Source organism: Squalius cephalus (assembly GCF_949319135.1).
Source record: "Squalius cephalus genome assembly, chromosome: 20".
NCBI classification, from domain to species: Eukaryota; Metazoa; Chordata; class Actinopteri; order Cypriniformes; family Leuciscidae; genus Squalius; species Squalius cephalus.
The window spans coordinates 15,576,248-15,593,398 of NC_137141.1; the positions used below are offsets into that span (position 1 = coordinate 15,576,248).

The following is a 17,151-nucleotide window of genomic DNA, read 5'->3' on the forward strand; positions in this document are numbered from 1 at the left end:
GTCAAGTTCACATAACTTAAATTTTTCAATTATGCATGAAGTTTATTACTTATTAATTTTAAGGCAACGGGTTTCCTCACTTTTAAATTTTTTTTTTTTTTAAGTTAAGTCAACTGATCACTTTTCTGCTCTGAAATTCCTTCCAGTAATTGTGTGCAGTGTTTACAACCCTCTGGCCCTGAAAAAGCCTCCATTGTGAGCCGTGATCCCGGGCGAGAGCAGCTTCAGATTTCACAGGAACAAAAGTTAAAAACCTCAAGGCAAGAAGTAACCTACAGGGGAGAACCGGTGCTGGCACCAATTAGACTTTAGATTAGTTAAAGAGGATTGCGATTGTAGGGGTAAAAGGAAAGTGTAGTGGGCGATAGGATTTGAAACGAGATTATAGAATCAAGCGAAAGGAGGTAAGCTTTGTTTAAAAATGAATAACCTGCCTGCTCTTGATGGAAATGGAGAAAGCGGCTGTTTCTTGAAAGGTGCGAGTGTTTGCATTAACAGAACAAACAGACAGAGCGCACCGGATTAAAAATAGATGGGGTATATACCCAGCAAGACTCCAGCCGGTGGCACATGTGTTTTACATTCAAACATCCAGCAAGGGCAAAAGAGTGCCGTGCCCTTATTGATGTTAACATTTTTGAAAATGCTCCGACGGTCGTAGCCGCCCCATCAGAGCCCTGACGAAACAGGTTTTGGGCTCTCATAACTGCCGTTAACATTTCATTAAAAGGCATTTCAGCTGAAGGAGTGAGCCATGTTCCCACAGAGCAGGTTCAAAGAGGTTCTGCGGGAACCGGTTGGGGTCGTTTCCGCTTAGATTACCGGGATATGCATATGCAGGCTGAGGTAGAGGCTCTACACTGTTCCAGGTCCTGTACCTTGATGTAACCCCATCCACCTTCACCCTTCAAGTGCTGTTATACAACAGGTTTTAAATAGATTTTTTTACATGTTCTGAAGAAAATGAGTGATGCTTGCCTGTGCAAAACTAACTGGAATTTTTAAAATGTAAATTTCATCATTATTATTATTATTATTATTATTTGTATTTTATTTATATTTTTAATTGCAAATAATTTTTATTTATTATTTATTTTTAAATTAATTTATGTATTTATATACATGCGTAAAATAATTTTGAAATAGATTACATAATAAATCAAAATAAATAAAATAATGCAAACGTAATTTGTAAATGTATTGTGCGTTTTATTTGAAATAATTATATAATATATATTTTAAATATTTTACAAAATGCATTTTATAGTTAAATGAATTCAAATTCATACAAAAAATTACATGTATTTTTTTTTTTTTTTTTGAGCCAGTGAAAATGTGGGTGGAAGTCTAAACTGCTGGTATGACCGGGCAAGCAGAAATAATGTTTAGAGTTGAAACCATGGCGTTGTTAGGGTGTTCTGGGTGGTTTCTTGGTGGGTTCTTGCTGTCCCCAAAAAAGTAGCTACACCCCTTAGTCCTTTAATGTACTTCTACCAGAATGTAATGTACCAGAATGCTTAGAAAGATAGTAGCACACCTCTTCTCAACAAGGTGTATGATTTGAGGAATCATTAATGTCCGTAGCACAGATGTTCTGCGTCTAAGTTGAATACTTAGTGTTAATGATTTTAACAAACTCCTATATGAGTAACAGTAATGGTTCCTTTACTCAAGAACAAGAGGCGCTTGATGCAAGGCTATATTAGGGCTCATGGGCTCAAATTCCATCACCAGCAGTTTGATTGTTCACTCCTTTGAATGTGTTAAATTTTACTGGCGAAACCATGGGCCAAATAATTGCAGCAGGAGATCTCATTTCTTTTTATTATGTTCAGAGAGTGGAGGGCACATAATAACATATAAATAACGTAATATCATAAAAGCTTTCCCGCTTTTATTTTTTTGGTTCTTACAGCTGATTAAAAAAGGACCTGGGTCGTCTATCATGAGGCATGCTGTGTCCATGGCAACACATACCGTAGCTGTAACCCGATACAAAGCACATGTGCATTAGAAGTACAAACACTGGTCTTGACTGCTAAAGGGATGGAAGGAGAAACCGAAAGAGGGAGACATGGCATGGTGAACCCAGCCCCGCAGGGATCTGGCCCCTTCCTCAGCCAACAGTCTCTTTGTGCCTATGTCAGCAGCATGGTGCATGAATACCTTCAGGTTGTGCTATGCCTATAACTGTTTCAAGCCACAAAAGAGTTAGGTCTCATTTATCTGAAGCCTAGTATGCTATGTTTTGTCTATGTTCGGTACTGTACTTAGGTAATGTACACTTTGTTTTCGTCTTATAAGCATATTGTCACAATGTGACAATGAGTGTTGTAGGACACTCACGAACACGATGATGAAGGCAAAGGTAATTTTTAATAAATCCAAAATAAATCCAAACAGAGAGAACAGCTTTGAACACAAGCATACATGAACGAGACTTGACAGCATATAAATAGACACAGAGGACTTAAATACACATACAAACAAGGCTAATGAAATGCACACACCTGAACTAAATGAGAACTAATCAGAAACAATGACAACTAACTCAACAAAACTGAAAACAAAGTCCTAACTCAGTGAGACTGAGATGCATGTAAGCATAAATATATGCAGTAGTTTCATGTAGACTTAATAAAATGGAACAACAAAATAATACAAATAATAATAACAATAGTGAAATATTAATATTTATTTTTTATATAAAATACTTATTAATAATAAATACATTGAGTATCATAGGTATATTAATACATATTGAAATATTACTATTTAAAATATAATATAATTAATTATATGATTATTTATAATTATGTTTAATATTACATATTAATAAATCCTGCCCTTTGAGTGTTCAACTCAAATATTTTAATCAGCAATTAAATTCACAGTGGTCTTTTTTTTTTTTTTAATGATTATAAGTTTGTGGTGTGAATGTTTTTATACTGTTCGGATACTAGTCTCATTTATTGGAATTATTCTTCCCTTTATATTTATTAAGAGATGGTGCTCTTCTGTTTTTTTGGGTTTTTTTTATTTATTTTATTTTATTTAGGGGATAAATGGTTCAGAACTGGTGCATCCTGTACATTAGTAATGACTGCATGCTGTCCTCAGGTGTAAGGTTAGTGAAAAAAATCTCAAAGTTGAAAGTTAGAGATGTTTCAGTTGCTAGGCGACTAGTATGCTAATGAAGATGTTCATCTCAAGCTGTGTCTGAGCTGTGCTGAGATATGTTTTAATCACTCTCAACGGGGAAAAAAGAAAGGAAAAAAATCAAACACATTCTGACGGAACACTGTAATTAATGGATCCGTAAAGAAATAGAGAGGTTCCATTACTTCTCGCACTAAATTATCCTCAATTGTCAGGGCAGATACCTGAAGTCTGACAGCCCTGCGGAGATTAGCAAATGTGAAGTGGCAGTGCAGTGTTTATTCGCTTTGGCACACGGCCTCCCGGTGCTCAGAGATGCCACGCACCATAGAGCGCTCCTTCATCGGAAGAGGTCCAGAGCCAAAACAGCCCCGTCAACCCGCAAGCCCGGGCTTTTAAGTACACCATGTAGACAAATGTGCTCAAAGCCCCGTGCCACCTCTGTTTGTTCTAATTCTCAATTAGTTAATATACTCTAAGAAGATTAAGAAGGGGAAGATGACAGAGCCAATGTCTGCACATACTGAATCTACAGGGAGGCAGAAAGTGGATCGAGGGCTAAATTGAAGATTAGACTGCTCCTGATTAGATTTGTGAAGCTCACAGTGAACATTGAGACGGAGGAGGAATCGTACACAAGCGGATAATTGATAGTAACTGAGCAGCTAATCCACGGGAAAAAAAAATATTTTGTAACCTTTGAAGCGAAAAATATTTAGATCAGAAGGAACTGTCAGAAAACAGAGACATGGTTAAACCGTTTCTAAACTCTGTGGGACCTGCTAAATGGGAAAGCATGCTCAAATACTTCACATATCCCAAACAAAAAGGTCGGGAAATTCAAATTTGCTGTCACAAATGATCAATGTTTGGGATGCGAACAGTATGAAGCATGAAAAATCATGGCTCAGGGAAAAATATTGCATTAGAGAAGATGAAAAAGATAAAGAGAAAATTCATGACTGAATTTGGGAACTTTGATCATATTTGGCCTCATATCTTTCACAAACGTCCTCAAGTAGCACATTTGATCGCCATCTGTTACTTGTTACAGTTTTTTATACTGTTGCATCACTTGTAATTTATCTTTTATTTATTTAGATTATTTGATTTGAATTATTTTTATATTTATATTATGTAAATATTGCATTATATTTTTTTTCATGAGAGACAGGAATCTATGATGTTTTGTTATAGTAACCCTGACATAACTGTTGTTCCTTACATTCTTCTCAGATACTGCCTCACACATCCTGCCTCATACCTTCACTTATTTTCGAAAAGGACCCATTGACCTTCCTCTCCAAAGAATGTCCATGATTTCCAAGAAAAATCAATAGCTTTCATATGTGAGAAATCCTGAAGTCTGATTGTATTTCTGACAGCCAGCACAGCACCAGTTTTTTTTCCTGTTCATCACAGGCATATTCCAATGTCCATTGGCAGGCGTTTTACAAAACCAGTAATATAAATAAATAAGAAATAAACATCTCATTTTCCTGTCTGAGTGACATCACAGAACGCTGGCAAAGTTCTTCTGTTTGTTCAGTTCATTTGTGCAAAAAAAAAGTCCCACAACCAATCGGGAGTGTGTAATTCAGCTGAAGGGTTTCCTGCTGTGCGACTGTGTACTGAAGTCTGCTGCACGATCACCTGAGCCGCCCTGTCATCTCACCAGGAGAAAGTAATGATTAAAACTACGAGGGCTCAATTTGAAAAAGGATATAATGACTATGTTGCTGCATAGTCACGTCTCAACATCGTATAGGCCTCCATGTTTTGTTTACTTGGTCAGCAGATGTTTGCTGAAAACTCTTTTGTATATATTTAGGAGATTTCTCATTGTCATTTTAGGGGGGCAGATGAAATGCCCTTAAAAAAAAACAGCCATTGCACCAAAAGTTTTTAATAAAAAGGTATTTTTTTTACAGTGACGATTCAATTAGCTTTAGCTATTACTAGCTGCTCTAGCTAAAAAACAAACAAACAAACAAAAAAACAGTATACCCTCTTGGAAAAGTTGTGTTTTGAAGTATTTTGTGCTAAGTGCAGTTTGAAAACATGTGTTTTGCACCTCTCTAGTTGTATCAGTTAATGTAACGTAAAGCTGTGATAACATGATCCCATAACTTGATAATTTACAGTATTAACATAAAAACTGTCAGACGCTACGTAGCGTTCACCATGGTGAATATTTGTGGATATGTTTACTGTACATGTGCTCTTTCTGTCTGTCTCAGGGCTCGTTCACACAGAACACTTAGGAAACAATGGGGAAAAAACCAAGGTCTTTAAACACACTTTTTAAAAAGTTAAACTGATTTTAACTTGAACGCATTTTTAGAACGCCTTGTCATGCGCGAGACGCTGCAAAAGACGTAAGACGCGGTTTACACGTGTTTACGTAGAAAAACAATGGAAAAGTACCGCATTGGAATAGAGAAACGCGTTGTGTGAACAGCCCCTTACTCACTCTCTCATTTGGCACTGTTCATCTCTTAAAATGTCTTTTCAGGATTGCAGTCCATCTGTCAGTTGTACGTCATCTGTTCGTGTCACTTTCTCATCATTCTCTCCGCTGTGTTTTCTTTACAGTATGTCCAGTCCTCCAATATGGCCAGGAAGTCCCTTTTACAGAAAAAACAAGGGAGTCCTACTACAAGGTAGAGTGGCGTGTCTTACCGTATTTACATGCTGTGAACCATCTCTCTTGTCCCTAATGTGTTTTTAGTTCTACTGACAAGTGCTCTTTATTTTTTTTTACCCGCATCAGTTCTACTACAAGAAGGGATCTTGGTTTATTTGCATGCTATTTAGATGAGCCTTTCCTTCAACAAAAGGCACACATTCATGTACCTGGCTAGCTCATATAGGAATTAGCTGAGTGGGTGTTTATTTGGTTTGTTTGCCCTGGTTTAAAAAGAGCTGCTTCAAATCTGAGACTGATTTTCCTCACCTCTTTTCAATGTGGTATTTGGATCCTGCCAGCCTTTCAGTTGTTACCTCTCGGCCTCATTCTGTAATACCCAGAGATTTTTCTTTTCTTTTTCAGTTCTGACATACAAGTCTTTTCCCCCATTGCTGAACAAACAGAAGTGTGACGTATCCAAAGAAAACTAAATGGATAAAAATGAGACAAAAGATTCACTGGTAATTGTAAATGTCCTGGCCTGAACTTTGTTCCTTAACCCTGTATGGTAACACTTTTCCCCTCACTTTTCCACTCACTTTCTTATTTCAGAAAAGGCTACTATAAAAGCTAAAGATTTTTATAGTAACATTTAATATGTGGTTTTAGTTTATAAAAATTCTAAGTATATAAATAAATCAATTAATAAAATAAATATTAATTTAATTTAAGGAGAAATAAAATGCTTTTTTTACTTAAAATAGAAACATTTTTGATTGCGGTACAGTTATATTTTCTTCTAAAAAAAAAAATAAAAAGGTTGAAAGATGTTTTTAATATGAGCATTTTTGTTGCTCGTTTCATGCTTACTAAATTGATCCAAACATTTTGATCAAAAATACAGTAAAAAATATTTTTATCGTGAAATATTAAGCACTGCCGATTCTAATTCTTTGATGAAACGAAAGTTCAAAAGAACAGCATTTGTTTGAAATAAAAAATTTTTGTAGCATTACAAATGTCTTTACTGTCACTTTTGATCAACTGTATGTATCCTTGCTGAATAAAAGTATTCATTTCTTAAAAAGAAAAATCTTACTGACCCTAAACTTTTAAACAACAGTAGTGTAGATATTCCACCATTAGAAGATAACGTGTTTCATACAGGGTTATTGCTTTCCTAAAAATTAATTGCTCTGTACACAGAACCCTTTTAAAGTTGAATCTATGAAAGCAAGCCTTTTAAAACTAGACCTTGTGGCTGTTTCTTTGCTTATTTTAATAATGGCTGCAATGAAATGCCTTATTACACTCATTATCCTCAGCAGGCAGAGGATTGGATGCACTTTTCCTCTTTATCTTGGACCCAGCACTTTGAGAGTAAATGTCACGATAACAGTTACATTGTTTTTAGTTTATTTAGTCACTGCATTTAGTAGTTTATTTAGTAGTGTTTAAAGGGTAATATACTTCCTATTTGTTGCATTTGACTTTTGCTGCTTTTTTTGGATTGAGGACTGGAAGTTATGCAGAATCAGAATTTCTCAAATGCTCGCCATGACTCAACGTGCCTGGTTCATGGTCGCAGTTAGTCGCAGTTTACACTATTGAACCACTCCTCCTCTTAACAATTTTATTCAGTTTAAAAGGGAACTCTTATGTTGAGATATTGTTGAGTCTGTCAGTAACACACTGTTTAGTTCCTGTCTCTATGAAGCCCCTATTTCTTGTGCTCTGATTGGTTGGCTGGACCAGTGTTGTGATTAGTCAAGCATTTATGAGACAACGCTTTCTCTCCATTGATGGAATTTTCCGGCTTTCAGTGTTTTCACTGTTGTACGATGGGGGGCGCTATTATATATCTTATGAAAGAGTACAGAATATCCAGATCAAACACAGGCAAAAGAAAAGCAGTGACAAGCGGTAAAAGCATTGCTTATGCACATCGTCTTTGACAAAAATATGAATTCCTCAGCTTTTTTGTTCAAAATGTTGCTGTTTTTATGAAACTTACCCACTTTCAAGTGTTGATAAAAGTGTTGACCCATGGCTACTGTGGTCCACTGACACAGGTGGTTGACTTATTGACATGACCAGAAGCGTTTTTTAGACACCTCAATGAATTTGTATTCAGTGCACCTAAGATGTGATCTATATTTAATTTGACTGGAAATTAATTCTCACCAAACTCTAGAGACATTGACCGATGGCTTGGTTTATTTCACAGCGCATGGCTCATCGTCCTCATATACTTGATATTCTTATCCCGAAATGTTCCTGATTTCCTTGCTCTAATCTCTGCTTAGTATGTGCTTGAATCTCTCCACATGTATTTCTTTTGATGAGGCTCACGCATGTGAATCACAGTAATCAGAGATTCAATTAACCTGGTGGCATTTAAAGCGGCACACTAATGGAAGTGCGGTACGAGAGCTGTTATTATGAATATGTTTTCCATATGAGGTGCGAGTGTGACAGTCCAGTGCCCAGCAGACATCCACTTCCTACAGTATCACAACAGAGCTACTCACTCACAGCCTGATCATTATTTAGCTTTTTTTACGATTAGTTACATAAACCCTTGCACCATAATGAGTATCTGATGCATGCGAATGAGTGCCTAGTTATATATAGTTGGTTATACATCATCACCCTCATGCTTAAACATGCTTACATGACAGAAAAAATTCATAACACACCCTCTCGAAAAGCGTCTTTAGAGTGCTGCATAGAGGTGCCGCGCAGGCAGCGGCTTGTTCGGTATAATTGGCAGTTAGCTGTGTGTTTTGTAAACTCTTTTGTGGCTGTGATATTATCTGACGCGTGGGGAGGCGGCAGCGATACACCTGCAAAGGCTGCCACATTTGTAGGAGGGACATCTGCTGAGCTCAGAAGTGCTAGCAAACACTGACGTGCGTTTACAGTTTGCGCGTACTGCGCCCTCCGCTATGCTACTTTCTCAGATATGCCATTAAACACTAAAGCAAAGTTTTCTTCTGGTTGTCAAGGCCCTGTCTGTTGCATAGCTATTGAAACATCAGTTAGATCTAAGGTGCTAGCTTGATATAATTAGCAGTTTTAGAGGAAGTTTTTACAAAGCAAAAAGAAGTTATTAAGGCTAAATAATCCTTTTTAAGAGACAGATGGATGTGAAATGGGTTTAACGAAGGCAGAACAAGAAAGGTGCATGCCAGCTCCATTTCTTTTTTAGATTTTGCTCCTTGTTTTCCTAACAAAAGCTAATCTGGTGCTGAACGAGCATTGGAATCAATTGCTCTCGGTTTGTTTTCTAGCACTGCCATTGCAACTATTTAGAGAGAAAGCAAAGGATTTTGTCTGAGGGTCTTGGCAACCAAAATGTTTGAGGGAGTGACAGGCAAATAAAGCAGTTTAATTTTGTGGAAGTGATTCACTTGGATCCTTAGATGTCATTTAAATCTTAGTTTTAGCACTCTAAAGTACAAAGGTAATGTTAGAAATATTTAGATGTTTGTGTTCTTGTACCTTCTGAAGTTGCTGTGAGATGAAGATTTTGCAGATAAGTCTCTAGTCAGACTAGATGCAGGACTATGGACTATGTCTTTTATTGCTGACAGGCCGATCACTGGCACATTGTCAGTCATTTCAGCCCAGAGGTCATTTAGTTTCAAAATGGCTTTCTTTGAAGTCTACCAGAAACTTCATCACATGTCATAAGTTGTAAGCCAGTGTAAACACAGATTGGGGGCATGTGTAGCCTTGTGTAGCATGTGAAGTCTGTTGAAACTGTCATTTGCATCCTGTTCAAAGTCCATAAAGTGGTGTGTTTCAGGATGATATTCAGTGTATGGCCTTCAGGAATTGAATGGATCCTTGGATAGGAAGTTTTCTAAAACAATACGGCTACTTATTGAAAATCAATAAGTCAATAAACAGTCAATCAAAAAAAATCAAACAAATAAACGCATGAAATATTGATTTGATGCAAGAAGATACTAGATTCTAATATTCTAATGTTAAAGATCATACTAATATGCAGATTTTTTTTTTTTTTAGGATTCTTTGATTAATGCAAAGTTCAGAAGAACAGCATTTATATAAAATCCAAACATTCTGTAATATTATGCGAAATGTGTGCATTTCATTTAAAGGATTAGTTCACCCAAAAATGAAAATTCTGTTTTTAATTACTCACCCTCATGTCGTTCATGTCAAACCCGTAAGACCTTCGATCATCTTCAGAACACAAATGAAGATATTTTTTATGAAATCTGAGAGCCTTCTGACCCCCCATAGACAGCAACGTTATTACCACTTTCAAGGCCCAGAAATGTATAAAGCCATTGTAAAAATAGTACGTGACTAGTTCAACCTTAATGTTATGAAGCAACGAGAATACTATTGGGGAGGTCAGATTAGCTCTCAGATTTCTTTAAAAAATATCTTAATTTGTGTTCCAGAGATGACAAAGGTCTTACAGGTTTGGAACGACATGAGGATGAGTAATTAATGACAGAACTTTCATTTTTGGGTGAACTAACCCTTTAATGCACCCTTGCTGAATAAAAGTATTAAATTCTTTTACAAATTTATTTGTACAAATCTGGCAATTTCTCTAAAAGAATCCTGTTGTCACCTGCACACAATGAATTCTGGGGAAGGCTAAGCCGTGAAGGATCCATCTGTTTTATCCTTCATTGCTCAGGAAACGAAGGAAGCCATATTTGAAAGAGCCTTCGAATTGGGACAGCCTTCGTCGCGCCGCTGTGACATAATCGGCCTTCGAAAGCGGCCTTCAAAGGATGCAGCCTCTCTATTGGGAAGCAGTGAGAAACTGTGTATTAGCGCTGTGACAAGTGGTCCATATCCTGCCTCTTATTGGATTTTTAACAGACTTTTTACTGACGGAAAAGACAAGCACAGAACAGCACAAAGACCGAGAAGTTCTGAGAACTATTTAATAAGGGATTACCAGTGAGATTTACTTCTTCAGTTTCACTGCAAAACTGATCATTGCTCTCTCTCCCCCTTTCTTTCTTTCTTTCTTTCTTTCTTTCTGTCTCTCTCTCTTCTGCTCCTTTATTTTCTCACACTCTCTCACAGATAAGCACCTCTCACCTCTCGCCCAGTTACCAGTAGGTCGGGATTGATTTGGTGATTGTGGAAGCCCTTTTGACACTCCATGAAAAACGATCCAAATAAACCCCCCTCTTTCCTCTCTTTTGCGCTTTTCTTTTTTTCTTCAGCCTCTTCATGTTGAGTAGCGCCTCTAAAGTTCAAAGACTGTAGAAAGCTGTGCCTACATTTAGAAATGCTTCTGTTGGTAAATTGGTTCAATGAGGCTTTGTGATTTATAACTTTTTTTCATTTTTGGAAAACTGTCATGATGCTAGTTTTTTTGCTAGGGCAATGGTTTGCAGTTGCCAAGATGTTCAAACTGCCTTTTTAGCACATTGTTATGCAGTTTTAACACATTGCTATGCAGGGTGTTCTGTGTGATTGTAGGGGAGTTCTGGGAAGTTTCTTGATGATTGCAAGGTTGTTCTGTACAGTTACAAGGGTGTTCTGGGAGGTTGCTAGGTGGTTGTAAAGTAATATTGTACTTTTTCTCATCAAATCCCTTGATTTGCTCTTTTGAGTTGCATGTACTAACAATGAACAAGTCAATAGCTGTATCCAAAATAGCATATTCTCTTGAGTAGGTACTTATTTTGAATATGTAATTTATGACTGCTAAAAAGTATGCTCTGTATAGTATGGTACAATGGGGCTAAAGGCACACTTTAAGAAAAAAATTGCTTTTCACTATTCCCATTGTGTATAAAATACATGTTCGTATTGAACATTTATGGAGCAACAGATTTTGTGTGAAAAATCATAAAAGTGGCAAAAGGCACAAACTATTGATACAAATACTTTAGCTAAAATATGTTTTTAATAATGTCCAAGTTAATACTTGTTCAAAATAATCACTTTAGCAAAGTTTGCACTATTTTCTGTTTATTTTGATGAATAAAATAATTCATTTTTGTTCAATAAATATACTGTCATTAAAATATGTTATATATGTTAATATATATTAATAATTTTAATAAAAATATATTTTAAAAATACTTACATTTTTAAAAAGTAAAGATTCTGAAAGCATTGAAGGAGATCCCATAATAATTATAATATAGATTTACAGTGGTAACATTAAATTACATTTTATTAAATGATAAGATTATTATATATATATATATATATATATCCATCCATCCATCCGAATCTAACCATGTCATGTCAACAAATGAAAAAGTCAGCCGGCTGTTTTATTATCATGTTAATTATTGTGCCTTTCGCCCCAGCAGTAGGAGCGCCTTTTACCCCAATTACCATACTTTTACATATTCTTCCGTTATTGAAAAACTGTTGCTTTTATTACCTCGAACAAAACTGAAAATCATTCAGAAGACATTAGTCTCAAAATATATTCAATAATATTAGCGATTCTCGTTTGCTACTTAAATCTACAACATTTTAAAAAACAAACGATCGCATCAAGGATCAGACAAATTTCCACGTGCATCTTGAAAAGCGGATGTTTTGTAAAGTGCTGCGGCAAGTTTTTGTGTCATCTAGTGGTTTAGAGGAAAATTAAACCAAGGGAGCCTTTTTCCCCATGGAGCCTCTAGCCCCGTTGTACCCTATCAATGTAATCCGGATGTACTACATCTCCCATGTTGACATGATCATGTGACCTACCAGCGTCAATTGCGTCACTTCACTGCCAATCACAAATCCTCTCCTGGGGCCTCATGGGATAGTAAAGTGTCTATCGTATACATACTTTTGCCTACTCTTTTATGAGTTCTTTGAATTTGGACATACTAGTTGCCACATACTGTTTTTCGCCTACTATATAGGAAGGAAGTATGTGATTTTTGAAGCAGCTTATGTTTTTATGAGTCATGACAGTAACCAATAAGGAGGATGGAAGTCTTGGTGAAATGTCCCTGTTACCCGGAGTGAACTTTTCCCCTCACTGTGACTTAGTGTGACCTTTGGGTTGTTATAGCACGTTTACACTTCAAGTTTGCATTGAATCATTCCAGGCCAATAGGACTATGACACAAAAACATTATTGATGTGCTGTGACATGCATTGGAAATGCATGCATATTCCCGGGTCAAGTCCACAGTAAAAGCTGCATAGAAATGCAGAATAATTTTACACCTTAAAAGTTTGCAGACCAAAATTAGTAATACCTTCTTTCTACAAGCCTCGTATTCATCAAGTGGACGACAAGCTAAAACTAACTTTTGTTTTTGAATTCTGATTAATTACAGCGAGACACGTCTCACAAATTTTTTACTAGCCGCAACAGTTTGAAATTCAAGGGCTTAGTCACTTGCTTGCTGAGAAGAAAGGCTGTCAGGATTGGACGTAGCTGTGGAACTCTTTCAGTAATGCTTTTCAGACCTTATTATTCTCAACACTTGGAAGTGTTCGCTGGAATGAGAACGCTGTCTCCTGCCCGCCTTCCCTTCCCTGCTGTCTTGCACGTTTCCTCTTTTATCTGCTCTTTGTTCTACAAGAGTTGTATCAAAATGAATGTGACAAAACTGAGCCGTGTTTTGAATATGTAGTCACATCTACTATGTGTATGAGAATGTGTATATGTACTTTCATATCAGTGTGTGTCTGTATCTGCACTCTTTGTCCTTTCATCTTCCCTTACTGTAACATTATCAGGGTTATCGATAATCTCGTATGATAAATATGAAATCACAACCATATGCACAATAAAGAAACTATCCAGGTTCAAAAGTTAAGCTCAATTGATTTAAAAATCTTTTAAATATTTTTTTTTATAATTTAGAATTTCAAGTCGTCCCTCATTTTATTTAAAAAGGCAAAAATAATACTGTGAGGCACACACAATGTGTCACGAGTCTGGTTGCCGCAGAGAAGAAACAGGATCTGTGTGCAGCAGTCTTTATTACAAATAAACTCAAACTAATAGAAATGCTCAGGAATCTTTAGAACTTCAACAGGAACAGAACAACCATCCAAAATAGCAACATCTACAGACAACTAGACAGTACTAAACTCAGGTTTAAATACAGGCAAACAAGAAGAACTAATGAGACTGATAAACAAGACACACCTGAATTCAACAAACACAATCAGTAATGGAAGGGATGGAGAAAGACATAACTAATTGACAGGTAGAAGATTAACTAGGAAATAAAGAAAAAAAAAAAAACAGGAAAAACAGGTAAAAAACAAACTCTTAACATGAACAAATAAACTCAAATCCAGACACAATGAAGGGAATGGGGCTAATTTTATGAGATTTAAAAGGAGAAATTCCTCAAAAAATGTGCAAACAGTTATCACATTTGGTTTTGGTTTCTGTTCCTGTTACTCTTTGGGGCTATTTACACGACACTGTTTTCAACTAAAAACGCAAAACTTTTTGTGCGTTTTGGCCGTTTGTTTACACGGCAACAGCGTTTTGGGTGCCTGAAAACGCAAAGTTTTGAAACCGGGTTTCAAAGTGCACGTTTTTGAAAACGGTCTCTGTCTAAACACGCGAATCTCTGAAGACGATGTCATCATGCACATGCGTATTACGTGTTCAATTTATAGTGTTTCATCGCCATCTAATGGCCTGGAGCAGAATACAGCGTTTTTAGTCGTTTTCGCGGATCTGTGTGAATGGGGAACGTTTTGGCAATGGTGTCGTCTGTATGCGGAAAACTCAAAGGAAAACTTCTCGGTTTTAAGCATATCGTTGTCGTGTAAACGTACCCGTAGTTTGTATGTTCTTATTTCCTGTGTTTTAGTTCCTGTTTCTTTTGTTCTCTTTTTTCTCATTGCTAGTTTGTTTCTATAGTTACTATTGCTAATCGTCATCAACTCATTGTCATTGTTTAGTTCCTTGTTTACCTTTGTATTTAATGCCCTCAGTTTCCTTAGTTTGTTGTTGATTTACTACATCTATGATTTACATCTATGAGGTTTCTACCAATATTTAATCATTTTTCAAAATAAAGGCTTCTTATGACTCTGATAAATGTTCTTGTTGCAAATTAATAAATTATTGTGCTTCTGTCATTTGTATTTGTATCTGTCACCAAATATGAAAACTAAAGTCTGTAAGCTTTCAAATGGTATATAGTTTGTCGATATTACTTTAGGTTTAGAATAATTTTTTTTTAAATACTGGCAAACGTTTCAATCATGGTTCAAACGAACCGGCCCCAGTTTAAACTAACACTAATTTGTCTGTAAATTTACTTTTGTAATGTATATGCTTTTTGAACACTAACAGGCCTAGATAATGTGAATGTAGCTTGGCTTTGTCAACGGTTTAACCCTCGAAACTTCGATATTTTTGTCAGAACACATGGCTACTTTTGAAAATCTGTCTACAGAAAAACATGCTTTACATCAGGGGTCGGCAATTAACTTTGGCCGCGGGCCAATTTTTCTTTTAGCCAGTAGATGGCGGGCCAGCTACACGGAGTAGCCCTATGGGTACAAATTAAATACTCTTAACTATTAATTATTATACTCTTAACGTCTACATTGCATATCAATGAAATCATTTTAAACAGATCAAGTACTATTGTGTTAACATATTACAGCTATTTTAATAAAGGTGTGAATAGCAATGCCTAATTTGTTTACAGTCCGACTTTTGAACTTTATTCCTTTTTTATTATTATTATTTATTCGGGACACACACATACACACCTATGGTTTAAGGAGGTCTGCGCGGGACTGTTTTTTTTTTTTTCTCTTCTTTTCGTCCCGCTCCCACAAGGTTAAATTCAGCAATTAAAATACACTCTGTGTTCACCCGCATTATTTCCCGACCTGACGAGTCCGCAAAATTTAGATCTAGTTTCCAGAATCTCACATTCAAATGTCTCTAACGGAAATTTGAGAGATTAAGTAGCAGCCTATAACAATTATAAATGCTTTGTGTTCGTGTCAACATAAAATATTATTTTAACATTGTAGGCTACTGTCAGCAGAGAAAAAAAGTCACAGAAAAAAATAATGAAATATAAATAGGCTAACATAAATTAAATAGGACAAAGCCTATCACTCAAATTGTTAAGCAACATAAACGAAAACCATATTGCCCTACTGACAAATGAAGCATGCTATTTTCTGCCAAATATTTCAAACATTCTTGCAAAAAAATAATGTTGTTTATTATTTATTAACAATGGTTTCAGTACCAAACAGCCTGGTGGTCAGAATGAAGTGCGGATACGCTGTCAAAAGATGTCGGAGTGGGCTATTGTCAGTCAGACCGCCCGCTCCGTCCAAAGTATAGGTAGGCCAGAGTTCCGACCGCTACCGTCTTTATATTTTAAAATTGAATCCCGCGCCGCATGATTCATGCGCGTTTTACACAGTATGCGGCGGTGAAATCGCCGCGCGGCTACGGCTTTTCTCAAGTAGCCTAGTGGAAGAGTTTTGTGCAGCATTTAGTGCAAATATTTTTTATCAGGTAGGCTAATACATATTATTTATCAGTGTGTTATAGGCTACCCGAGTAAATAATAAGTAATGAATGATACACGGGGCCTATTTGTAAACCGTTATTGTAAAATAAAAATAAGCTGAAAAAAAAAAAAAAAAAAAAAAACGGACTTCCAAAATAATCCGGCGGGCCAGAAAATATTGCTGGCGGGCCAGTTTTGGCCCGCGGGCCGCCTATTGCCGACCCCTGCTTTACATGTTTATAGGAGAAAACATAGATCCCCCATAAATGTGTTTTCTTCATGTAATAAACAGTAAATGATGTGTTTTCTTCATGTAATAAACGGTAAATGAATGAATGTGGGAGTGTTTCTCTAGGCCGGAGGCTTTGCTCCAGGGGATCAGCCTGAAAATGTTCCTTTTGCATTTCACCTGCCATTACTCAGATTTCACAGTTGATAAATAGCTGCTTTGTCATAATTGTTCTGGAATTCTTCCTGTCTTTGAATTAGTTGAAGCAAAGACAGAAACATTGAGAGAAGGAGTGCAAAGAGAGCGCACAATAGAGGGTTGTGTTGTCATGTCGGTGACATTACCTGTCTTCTCTAGAGGTAGATGCGTACATTTTCATTTCAGTCATTCTTTCATTCTCTACAGAGGCTGCTTTGAACCTACATGAGTCAGATGAGTGACTAAGAAGTCACATTGAAATGTATTCATCTCTGCCTGTGATGCCACCCCAGCTAACGATGGGGGGTCCACTCTAAAAGCTACATGCCTTCCAGCATCAGGCAGAAATGTCTGGGGAAACCTCGTCTCTATCTTTTTTTTTTTAAACAAGGTCCCAGCCAACATAAAGCATATGTAAATATACAGTGGGAAACAAAAATCTGGGATCC

The 17,151-nt window shown here is 36.6% G+C and overlaps 1 protein-coding gene across 4 annotated transcripts in view; it reads left to right on the plus strand.

Annotated features, from left to right (window-relative positions):
• The window catches only part of foxn3 (forkhead box N3), a 100,150-nt gene that overhangs the window by 61,168 nt on the left and 21,831 nt on the right, over window positions 1-17,151 (plus strand). For all 4 annotated transcript variants that reach the window (XM_079853401.1, XM_079853404.1, XM_079853403.1 and 1 more), the window contains one exon: window positions 5,755-5,822. In XM_079853401.1, the coding sequence (XP_079709527.1) occupies window positions 5,755-5,822 (68 nt within the window). The remainder of the gene's footprint in view (window positions 1-5,754; window positions 5,823-17,151) is intronic.